Source organism: Lynx rufus, unplaced genomic scaffold (genome assembly GCF_022079265.1).
Source record: "Lynx rufus isolate CCGP_SWC_20201006 ecotype Redwood Valley unplaced genomic scaffold, mLynRuf1.p SCAF_18, whole genome shotgun sequence".
Lineage (NCBI taxonomy): Eukaryota > Metazoa > Chordata > Mammalia > Carnivora > Felidae > Lynx > Lynx rufus.
The window spans coordinates 3,859,930-3,872,252 of record NW_025814832.1 but is presented as its reverse complement, the minus strand read 5'-3'; the positions used below and the strand labels follow the sequence as shown (position 1 = coordinate 3,872,252).

Genomic DNA, 12,323 nt, shown 5'->3' with positions numbered 1-12,323 from the left:
ACCTACGAATAAACCTAACTAAAGAGGTAAAAGATCTGTACTCTGAAAAGTATAAAGAAATTGAAAGGGACACAAAGAAATGGAAAAGAATTCCATGCTCATGGATTGGAAGAACATCGTTAAAATGTCTATACTACCCAAAGCAATCTACACTTGTAATGCAATCCCTATCAAAATTACATTATTAGGTATTTACCCAAAGGATACAAATATACAGATTTGAAAGGGTGCATACACACCAATGTTTATAGCAGCATTATCAACAATAGCCAAACTATGGAGAGTGCCCAATGTCCACTGACTGATGAATGGAAAAAGAAGATGTGGTGTATATCTATACAATGTAATATTAGTCATCAGAAGGAATGACATCTTGCCATTTGCAAAGATGTGGATGAAGCTAGAATGTATTATGCTAAATGAAATAACTCAATCAGAGAAAGACAAATACCGTATGATTGCACTCATTTGTGGAATTTAAGAAACAAAGCAGATGAACATATGGAAAGAGGAGGAAAAAAAGAGAAGAGAGGGGAAACAAAACCACAAAAGACTTAATGATAGAGAACAAACTGAAAGTTGATGGAGGGAAGTGAGTGGGAGATTGACTCGATGGGTGATGGGTATTAAGGAGGGAAATTGTTTTGATGAGAGCACTGAGTGTTGTATGTAAGTGATGAATTACTGAATTCCACTCCTGAAACTAAATTGCACTGTATGTTAACTAAAATTTAAATAAATTTATAAATAAATAAATAGTATAAACTCAGAAAAAAATCAACAAAAGTCCAACCACAAAAATGAGAAACCTTCATCAGTAGGAGGACCAAAAGTAATAGGCAGTATTTGTTAATTGTCAAACATATGGTATAGAATAGATGCTTGTCTTCCAAAGGAAGGAGATATCATGGTGGAAGCCTTCTTCAGGAAGGCGAGATTTTGAAATGTAAACAAGAAGGGTACATACCCTATGACTTATTAATTTATAATGAATGTCAAAGAAACTTGCACATGCATACCGGAAGACATGTATAGCAAAACACTGGAGACAACCTACATGCCCACTGACAGGAGAATAAATCAATGGTGGTATACACACAGAATGACATAGTATACAGTGGTGAAAATGAATGAATCACAGCTACAGGAACAACATGGATGGATATGGTAGCATGATGTGGAATAAAAAAGTAAGTCCCGGGGCGCCTGGGTGGCTCAGTCAGTTAAGCGTCTGACTTTGGCTCAGGTCATGATCTCGCGATTCATGAGTTCGAGCCCCGCATCAGGCTCTGTGCTGACAGCTCAGAGCCTGGAGCCTGTTTCAGATTCTAAGTCTCCCTCTCTCTCTGCCCCTCCCCTACTCATGCTCTGTCTCTCTCTGTCTCAAAAATAAATAAAAACATTTAAAAAAAATAAGTCCCATAAAACTATATATATACATACACACATACACGCACGCACACATATATATATGAACACTCAGTGCTCATCAAAACAAGCGCCCTCCTGGGGCGCCTGGGTGGCTCAGTCGGTTAAGCGGCCGACTTCGGCTCAGGTCACGATCTCACGGTCTGTGAGTTTGAGCCCCGTGTCGGGCTCTGTGCTGACGGCTCAGAGCCCGGAGCCTGTTTCAGATTCTGTGTCTCCCTCTCTCTGACCCTCCCCTGTTTATGCTCTGTCTCTCCCTGTCTCAAAAATAAATAAAATGTTAAAAAAAATTAAAAAAAAAACAAAAAACAAGTGCCCTCCTTAATGCCCATCACCCATTGAGCCAATCTCCCACCCACTTCCCTCCATCAACTTTCAGTTTGTTTTCTATCATGAAGAGTCTCCTGTGGCTTTCAAAAATGAACTACTGGGACCTCATCAAAATAAGGAGCTTCTGCACAGCAAAGGAAAAAATCAGCAAAACTAAAAGGCAATCGACAGAATGGGAGAAGATATTTGCAAACGACGTATCAGATAAAGGGTTAGTATCCAGAATCTATAAAGAACTTATCAAACTCAACACCCAAAACACAAATAATCCAGTGAAGAAATGGGCAAAAGACATGAATAGACACTTCTCCAAAGAAGACATCCAGATGGCCAACCGACACATGAAAACATGCTCAACATCACTCATCATCAGGGAAATCCAAATCAAAACCACAATGAGATACCACCTTACACCTGTCAGAATGGCTCACATTAACAACTCAGGCAACAACAGATGTTGGCGAGGATGCAGAGAAAGAGGATCTCTTTTACATTGTTGGTGGCAGTGCAAGCTGGTGCAGTCACTCTGGAAAACAGTATGGAGGTGCCTCAAAAAACTAAAAATAGAACTACCCTACGACCCAGCAATTGCACTACTAAGCATTTATCCATGGGATACAGGCGTGCTGTTTCGAAGGGACACATGCACGCCCGTGTTTATAGCAGCACTATCAACAACAGCCACAGTATGGAAAGAACCCAAATGTCCATGGATGGATGAATGGATAAAGAAGATGTGGTGTATGTATACAATGGAGTATTACTCAGCAATCAAAAAGAATCAAAAGAAATCTTGCCATTTGCAACTACGTGGATGGAACTAGAGGGTATTATGCTAAGTGAAATTAGTCAGTCAGAGAAAGACAAAAATCATACGACTTCACTCATATGAGGACTTTAAGAGACAAAACAGATGAACATAAGGGAAGGGACACAAAAATAATATAAAAATAGGGAGGGGGACAAAACAGAAGAGACTCATAAATATGGAGAACAAACAGAGGGTTGCTGGAGGGGTTGTGGGAGGGGGGGATGAACTAAATGGGTAAGGGGCACTAAGGAATCTACTCCTGAAATCATTGTTGCACTATATGCTAACTAATTTGGATGTAAATTTTAAAAAATGAAAATAAAATCAAATAAATAAAAATAAATAAATAAAATAGTATTTTTAAAAAAAAGAGTCTCTTGTGGTTTTGTTTCCCTCTCTTCTCTTTTTTCCTCCTCTTCCCATATGTTCATCTGCTTTGTTTCTTAAATTCCACATATAAGTGTAATCATATGGTATTTGTCTTTCTCTGATTGAGTTATTTCACTTAGTATAATACGTTCTAGCTTCATCCACATCTATGTACATATATATGTGTGTATATGTATGTATGTATGTGTATATATATATATATATATATATATATATATATATATATATATAGTATGATGTCCTTTTCCTGAAATTTACAAATAGGCCAAACTAAACTACATGTTGTTTAGAAGTGCACACACAAACACACACACAATAACACTACTGGGAAAATAAAAGGAAGGGAAAGATAATGCAAAAGCAAAATCGCAGGTTATTGGTGGGGCTGTGGGGGGGCAGGGGATGAAACAGGGTAGGAGCATGGAGGAAGATGTGTTATTGCAAGTGCTTAAGTTTGGTAGCAAATTCATAATTGTACAATTAAAAAAATAGAAGATATGTGGATGCAGAAGTGTGTAAGGCATTGTCAGGACCATGAGTAGAATGGAGATACTAGGGCAAATAATTTCTATGTGGTGTTATGGGTAAATATTATTGGAAAATGAACTGGATCTGTATATGCTAGGACTTTTCCCCCATCTCTTAATTTTTATTTATCTTTAATTTTTAAATTTCAGCATAGTTAACATACTATGTTACATGAGGTTCAGGTGTACAACATAGTGATTCAACTTCTCAATATATTGTGCTATGCTTACCTCAAGTATATCGTCATCTGTCACTGAATATGGTAGGACTTTGAACCAGGGAATTGCATACTGCAAATTGTGTTTATTTTTCATTTTAGTTTTTGTTTTTGCATGTTGATATATTTTTATTCTTTAGAATAATTGGGGAGTGTGTTTATGATTATTTAAATAGCATGATTAATAAAAGCCATAAATTTGTCTTAGTGCCTTTGAGGTTCATTCCAGTTGTGTGATATGTATATATGTATGTATGTATGTATGCATGTATGTATTTATTAATTTTTTTATTTAAGTATAACCAACACACAACGTTACATTAGATTTAGGTGTACAACATAGTGATTCAACTTTTCTATCTGTTATGCTATGCTCCCCTCAAGTGTAGATACCATCTGTCACCATACAAAGCTATTACAATATTATTGACTATATCCCCTATGCTATGTCTTTTATTCCTGTGACTTATTCATTCTATAACAAGAAGCCTGTATTTCCCACTCCCCTTCACCCTTTTTGTCCATCTCCCCACCCACCTTCCCTCAGGCAACCATCAGTTTGCTCTCTGTATTTATAGGCCTGATTCTGCTTTTTGTTGTAAGTTGTTTTAATTTAATTTTATAAATATGTATTGAGACTTACTATTGGTAATCTAATTATGTATAAAATGACTAACACTGGTTTGGGATTATGGAATTAGGAATGGAGAGGAGTGGCAAAAAGATATATTGCCAAAGGCTAACAGGATAGGATTAAGTGGCCTATTGGATATGGAAGGTAAAAAGTAGGGAGGAGTCAGAGTTGACCCTGGAGTTTCAGCTGGCTGAGTGGTGGAGTTAAAAAAACAAAACAGAAACAGGGAAGATGACACAGGATATTGTGAGTTCAATACAGGAAGTCACTGTAAGATGTTTCATTAGGCTTTGAGATGCCTTTGATATACCTGGTTTTCCATGGGGAGCAGTTGTCAGGGGCTTCAGTCTGCTATAAAAGGGGAATGAAAATTTCCCCCATAGATAAATGAACTTTTGATTAGTTCTTCATTTTGTGTTTATGTCTTTTAGCTAAACTACACATCCAATTTCCAAAGCCACACCCTGGTCAAGAAGTGAGGATGTCTTCAAAACAATTTCAGAAATACATACAGTTGGTTGTATCTGAACTCAGGGGCAATGAAGATCATGTTCTGGAAACTGTTGTGGAGTTTCTGATGAATACTTTAGAAAGGAGCCCTACTGAGAACCTGAGGAATTGTGCCAGGCGGAAGTGGCTATACCGAATCCAACATGCTGCAGAGACAAGTGGGGTATCTTTGGAGCCAGTGTACACCGAGACCTTTAAGGCCCTCACCCAGGTATGTTTTTCTAAAGTGAAATATAAGAGGAAAAATTTCGTCCTAGTATGTGATGTTCAATGGTTGCAAAGAGGGAGCACACTAAATTCTCTTGAAAAATTACTGAGTACTGCTATAGATGTTTTGTTCATTCCAAAACATTACAGTGACCCAAAGCCTAGGAAAGACACAACTGGAATGATTGCAGGTTGGGAAGGTAGCAGTAGAGAGGAAAGGTATAAGAGACAGAATTGTGTCTTGGGATTTCTAATTTCATTTGTTCTGAGAGTCAATAAGCTTAGAGAAGACAATAGGCTAATATTGAAAAATACCAGTAAGGAGATGGTACAGGCAGTTCAAGCTACATTTCCCTTGAAAAATGTTTTAGGAGTCAGTTTAAAAAGGAACTATTTAGGGTCATCTGGGTGGCTCAGTCAGTTGAGCATCCAACTCCTGATTTTGGCTTAGGTCATGATCCCAAGGTCATGGGATCGGACCCTGTGTGGGGTTCTCGCTGAGTATGGAGCCTGGTTAAGACTCTCTCTTTCTCGCTCTCCCTCTGCCCCTCTCCCCTGCTTGCACACTGTCTCTCTCTTCCTCTAAAATGAAAAAAATTTTAAAGGAACAATTTAAGGGGCACCTAGTTGGCTCAGTCAGTTAAGTGTCTGACTCTTGGTTTCCACTCAGGTCATGATCTCATGGTTCATCAAATCGAGCCCCATGTTGGACTCTGTGCTGACAGCATGGAGCCTGCTTAGGATTCTCTCTCTCCTCTCTCTCTGCCCCTCCCCCCACTTGCTGACTCTCTGTCTCAAAATAAACATTAATATTTTTAAAAGAAACTATTTAAATCATAAGGTCATTAGGAAGTAGGATCCAATATCACACAATATTTCATTGCACTGCCTAGAAACAAGCTGATACTATTATAGAATCATGTCACTTAAAACACATGACTCTGATGGACCACTGCCCACAGCTTTGCCACCCCCTCAGGCACTCCCAGTTTGCTGCCCCTCCCGGACAGAAACAGCCAGCATGGCTGCGATAGATAGATAGATAGATAGATAGATAGATAGATATAGATATAGATATATAGATATATAGACATACAGAGATAGATAGATAGATAGATAGATAGATAGATAGATAGATATCACAGATTCCACTAGTCCAGGGAACTTGGAGCCATTCAGCTCAATTAAATAGCAACACTTAATTAATGGATTCATCAACTGAATGGCTGAATTTTCCAATGTACTTTGAAATGGTGTGACCAGGAGCAGAAGACCAATCTAGAAAAACAAGTATTACTCCAACTTGTTTCAGAGGTCTGTGGTACCCTAAGAGAAATCTTACTACATTTGCTAGTTACTCTATAGATCTTTTATGTAGAAAAGGAAGAATAAAGGCAAAAGAAAAAAAATACATGAAAAGTAAACCCAGTGCTTGCTTCAGCAGCACATACACTAAAATTGGAACAATACAGAGAAGATTAGCATGGCCCCTGCTCAAGGATGTCATGCTAATTTGTGAAGCATTCAATATTTTTCCAAAAATGAAAAGAAAAAAAAAAGCAAACCCAAATATATAGAAAGGGAAGGCAAAAATCAAGGAAAACATTTTTCATGTCCCCAAATTATGGACATGCTCAATAATGTGTCAACACAATATTGTTAATAACATAATAATATTTTAGGTACAGAGAATTTTCTGTTATTTTAGTTAGAAATAGTAGTTGCATAAACTCTGAAATCTGAGACCCCAAGAAATTTTTTCCTGGCATAAATCAAATATCATAGCCAAACTATGTTAAGAATTCCCTGAGAGCATTTTTTCCTACATTCACTTCAGAGTAGATGGTGAAAATGTACTCAAGAAATATGAGTTAAATGAAGCCATATTCTTGCCCTGGCCCTCTAAGATAAATACTTTTAACTGAAGCTGAGACAATATGACTATAGTCCAAAGGGATCCAAGTTTTAAACCTCTAAATTTGAGAAGACTTGAGAGATTTTTTTTTTTAGTCTAGTTGACATAAAGTAAATCCATTCCATTCATTAAAACTCAGATTTGGGGGGCATTTGGGTGGCTCAGTTGGTTAGGCGTCCAACTTTTGATTTTAGCTCAGGTCATGATCTCACAGTTGTAGAATCTAGCCCCTCATCAGGCTCCACACTCACTGTGGAGATTCTCTCTCTCTCTCTCTTTCTCTCCCTCCCTCCTTCTCTCTCTCTCTCTCTCTCTCTCTCTCTCTCTCTCTCTCTCTCTGTCTCTCTTTCTGTCTCTCTCAAATAAAAAACAAAACCAAAAACTCAGGTTTAGGAGACAGCTGTGGTGTCAGCCTTTTCCCCGCTGCCCATGAATGGTAATTATTGTGGTCAGATGCACAAACTGGCTAATGATGGGAGACGTGATTAAGAGAATAACTCTTAATCACCAAATACATCATCAGAAACATTTTGACATAGGATGCTGAATCCCATGGAAATAAGAAGATCAGTGCTCACATTTCCCTCTTAGAAGAAAACAGACTACTGCCTGATAGAGGGAATGTTCTATTGAGGAACGTAGCTTCTACTTTAGATGATGCTCCATTTGTACTGAACAGGGTACTCTACAGGGACATGAAGGGAATCAGGTAAGAATTTCTTGAAGAGGTTGGTTTTACACTTCTAAAAAAAATAGTTCCCTTTCTGAAATAAACTAGTATAGAAATCCCAGTTAACTTCCCGAGAGAGAAAGACCTCAGGCCACCAATGCTTCTGGAGTGGGAGGTGATGGGTTTCCAGTCTTAAATAATTTCACCTGGTCAATTCTAGAGCTGACTCCTAGGCAGTGATTTGCCATGTTGGAACTCTGCCTCACAACATCAGCTCAATTATTTCTGCCTGCTTTATAAGTTATGTCTCCAGCATCCTGTTCATATATGTTTTCTCTGGTATGAGCTAAGCTTGTTTTTTAATCTTTTTCTAAAGTCAGACTCTCCAAACTAGTAATTTCATGAGTCCACTTCTCTGACATATAATGACAATAACTATGAATGGAGAATTGATCTAATTTCCTGCACGGTTTCATCTAAAGCCTTTTCCCGTGCCTTTCTACCACCTTCTAATTCCTATTCCTCAGCTTTACAGTAGTGGATGAAGGGAAGCCAATACATGTCCCCCAGGTTCAGCACCATGGGAACGTCTTCTTCTGGAACAATTCCATCAAGAAGAGTGATCAAAATGGTTCATTCCTGGCTCTGCCTCTTCAGGATGCATATATGAGGGTCTTTGGGGTCATGGCTGTTGACACCCTACGAGATCCCCAAAAAATAAACGTCTTTGTGCCTCATGAGATCAGATTCTATCAGGTAAGTCATGGAGGAATTCTTCAAGAGCAATGGTAAGATGGCCTCTCCTTCTATACTTTTTAAAAAGCAAAACCTAAAACCAGATGAAAATAGATAGTGTCATCATACTTGTTCCTGTTTACTGTGTATGTCTAACAGTCTTTGGAGAGGTTCTCCATTACACATAGAAGGACTCTCAGCCTCATCTATGCTTTAGCTTCTGGGAAGATTGTTAATATGTGTCCTATTGCATTAATTATAGGAACAGCATTTTATGCTGTAGCACTGAAATCCAACCATTAGACTACTAACTAAGACCCACAAAGTAGGAATGAATCTTTAGAAGGGAGATATTTATGTTTTATTAGTAGGGGGAACCTAGAAATCTTTTACTCTTTCCACAAATGCATTCCCATGACTCTTGGTTTCAGTGTCATGATTTTTAAGGATGAAGAATGTAGGAAGAAACCTAAATGTTTCTTGCGAATTCATGTTTTCAAATTAGATCACAAAAAAGATGGGCACTTAAAATTTTTTTCAATGTTTATTTATTTTTGAGAGTATGAGCAGGGAAGGGGCAGAGAGAGGGGGAGACACAGAATCCGAAGCAGGCTCCAGGCTCTGAGCTGTCAGCACAGAGCCCGACATGGGGCTTGAATCTATGAACCAGGAGATTATGACCTGAGCTAAAGTTGGATGGTTAACCGACTGAGCCACCCAGGTGCTCCAAAAGATAAGCACTTTTAAGACTATAACTGGATCATTTATTTCTACAAGCATTTTAATTTGATTTTATGAATAGTAATTGCAATGAAGAAAGATTGAAAGCCTTTATGGAGGCGATGGACTGGGATGTGGCAACAATCAGGAACTTGCTATGCCTTTACCACGTATTCCCCTCTAAGCGTCTGGCTCTTTATGTTTATTTACCACAATTTAAAAATTTTCTCTTCTTAGGCCACCTGGGTGACTCAGTCAGGTAGATTAAACTCTTGATTTCAGCTCAGGTCATGATCTCACAGTTTGTGAGTTCGAGCCCCTCATTGGGCTCTGTGCTGTCAGCACAGAGCACTGTGCTTGGGAATCTCTCTCCCTCTCTCTTTGCCTCTCCCACTCTCTCTATCTCTCTCTCAAAATAAATAAACTTAAAAAAATTTTTTCTCTTCCCATTTATTGGATGTATAACTGAGGAAAGTGGTGGAATCTTTTTCTCTGGACATTAAAAAAAAATATTTAGTTATTTTGAGGGAGAGAGAGCCCAATGTGGGGCTCAAACTCACAAACTGTGAGATCATGACCTGAGCCGACATCAAGAGCTGGACCCTTAACTGACTGAGTCACCTAGGTGCCCCTGGACATCTTCTTAATAATGTGATTCACTCTTATCTGATATAAGAATGATATAAAGATATCAAGAAGAAAATGGAGGAGTATGGAGTTAACAGTAGGTGAATTATATATAATCTTATTAGAGACGATGTCAAAATGAACTTTATTTTTTATTTTTTTAAGTTTATTTATTTTGAGAGAAGGAGAAAGCATGCTCAAGTGGGGAAAGGGCAGAGAGAGAGAGAGAGAAAGAGAGAGAGAGAGAGAGAGAGAGAGAGAGAGAGAGAATCCCAAGCAGACCCTCTGCTGTCAGCACAGAGCCTGACGTGGGGCTCAAACCCTCGAAACGTGAGATCATGACCTGAGCTGAAGTTGGACACTTAACCACCGAGGTGCCCCTCAATATGAACTTTAAATAGATTCTCCAGGACCTAGAGGTAAAGTGTCCTGAGTTACCCTTAGATGCCTCGGGTTGTATTATAAAATTCATATAGTCTTGAAGAATTTGTGGTTCCTAGAGTCTCTTGACAACAAGACAACAGATGCGTTCTAAGGACTTCATCCCCCTTTTCTGTGTAACAGCCTCTCTCAATGCCTATAAGAAGACTGTGTTATCTAGCATGTTGCAGGCCTTGGACCAGAGTACAACCTGTACTGATCTGATGACAAAAAGGACAGAAAGATCCAGAAATTGAAATTGCATCATATCAGGGCAGCTCCTACCCATCTGCCCAAGGCTGTCATTAGCTCCTGGCTTTTAAATATTTTTTCTCATTTCAAACTTTATCTTGTTCTTCTGACTCTATTCTCTGATAGCACATATCACAAATTTCACTGGATGATTATCAGGAAACATAATAAAGTTATGCGGATCTTGTAGTAGATATCTCCTTACATCTTTGATTTCTTGAGATCTTTTTTTTCATAGTAGAACCTGGAACACTGCCTTTTGAGAACTGATGAATACTTTGTCTGAAGTAGGTCATCATTAATTTAAAAAGATAATCCGGGGCACCTGAATGGCTCAGTGGTTGAGCATCAGACTTCAGCTCAGGTCACGATCTCAGGGATCGTGAGTTTGATCCCCACATCGGGATCGCTGCTGTCAGCACACAGCGTGCTTCAGATCCTCTGTCCCCCTCTCTCTGCCCCTCCCCCACTTGTGCTTTCTCTGAAAAATAAACATTAAAAAAAGATAAGCCAATTGGTGCATTATTCTGCTATTTTAAAAAGAAAAGACAGTTGGGGTGCCAGGGTGACTCAGTTAAGTGTCCGACTTTGGCTCAGGTCATGATCTCACAGCTTGTGGGCTCAAGTCCCATGTTGGGCTCTGTGCTGACAGCTCAGAGTCTGGAGCTGCTTAGGATTCTGTGTCTCCCTGTTTCTGCTTCTTCCCTGCTCACACTCTTTCTCTCTTCTCTCTCAAAAATAAACATTAAAAACAATTTTTTCAAAAGACAATTAAAATTTTCTGTCTCTACAGGGTGTTGCCAATGTCTTTAGCACTGCCTATCACTACGTCCACAGCAGGGAGCACATCCTGCATGTTGTGATCACTGGCATCGCCTGGCTCTGTGAGATCACATCTGACATCACCACCATCACTACATACTTCATCGAGCCTGGCCCAAAGCAGGTAGGCAAGGTGGGGCAATGTTAGACCTCTAACAGAGTTTCTAGATAGTATTGTCTTGCTAATATGCTAAAAGTATATTTAGTTAGCTATTAGGCCAACTGGGGACGTACTTCCCATGATCCCAACTCAAGATCCTTGGTTGTGAGTGGCAAAAGTCCATCTCAAACTGCCTTAGGCAAAAAAGGGAATTGATTGACTTGTGTGATGAAAATGAAGAATGGACAGGAGTCAGGCTGGCTTCCAGGATGACCAGAAAGAACCAGGAATTCGATATCGTCAGCACTCTCTCATGTTCTTTCTCTCTGAAAGTCTCATGTGTGCTTCCCTCTACACTTTAGCTTGGTCCTTCCAGTTTAAGATAGGCTTTCTCCATAGGGCAAGCCAGATGCTTAGTAACTAAAAAAGAATCCTCTTGTTTCAATTTGGAAAACCCAAGAGAGCATTTTTAGTCTATCCTGAGACATGGCCCCCATCCAGGGGTGGGGCTGGCGGAGTTTACAGTAACTGACAGCCCCCACCAGAATCATATGGGTGAAATAGGAAGGAATGAGGCACTACTCTTTTGGAAAGACATGATTACATCACACCAGTTAAAGAAAAAAGGCCCATCTATAATGTAATGAGTTTTTGCTGAATGTTTGTTGTGCTTCTTTACACTCCCCCCACCACCAAGTTTTTATTTAAATTTCAGCTAGTTAATGTACAGTGAAATATTAGTTTCAGGTGTAGAATTTAGTGATTCATCACTTACATACAGCACCTGGTGCTCATCACAACCAGTGCCCTCCTTAATCTCCATCACCTATGTAACCGATCCCCCCCACCTTCATCCACCTCCTCTCCAGTAACCATCAGTTTGTTCTCTATAGTTAAGAGTCTGTTTCTTGGTTTGCCTCTCTCTCCTTTTTTTTTTTTTTACACTTAATTTTAATGTTAAGATTTTGCATGTAGTGAGAATGGGTGGAAAGGTGTCTGTCTTCCTT

At 39.1% G+C, this 12,323-nt stretch overlaps 1 protein-coding gene and 1 non-coding gene across 2 annotated transcripts in view; both read left to right on the top strand.

Annotated features, from left to right (window-relative positions):
• EFCAB5 (EF-hand calcium binding domain 5) overlaps positions 1-12,323 on the top strand; it is a 208,014-nt gene that overhangs the window by 167,089 nt on the left and 28,602 nt on the right. The window contains exons 18-21 of the mRNA XM_047080691.1: positions 4,770-5,059; positions 7,510-7,679; positions 8,168-8,396; positions 11,188-11,340. Of these exons, the coding sequence (XP_046936647.1) occupies positions 4,770-5,059; positions 7,510-7,679; positions 8,168-8,396; positions 11,188-11,340 (842 nt within the window). The remainder of the gene's footprint in view (positions 1-4,769; positions 5,060-7,509; positions 7,680-8,167; positions 8,397-11,187; positions 11,341-12,323) is intronic.
• LOC124513689 (U6 spliceosomal RNA) lies at positions 6,484-6,590 on the top strand. Its single transcript, XR_006962509.1, has one exon. It is a non-coding gene; the product is annotated as a U6 spliceosomal RNA (small nuclear RNA).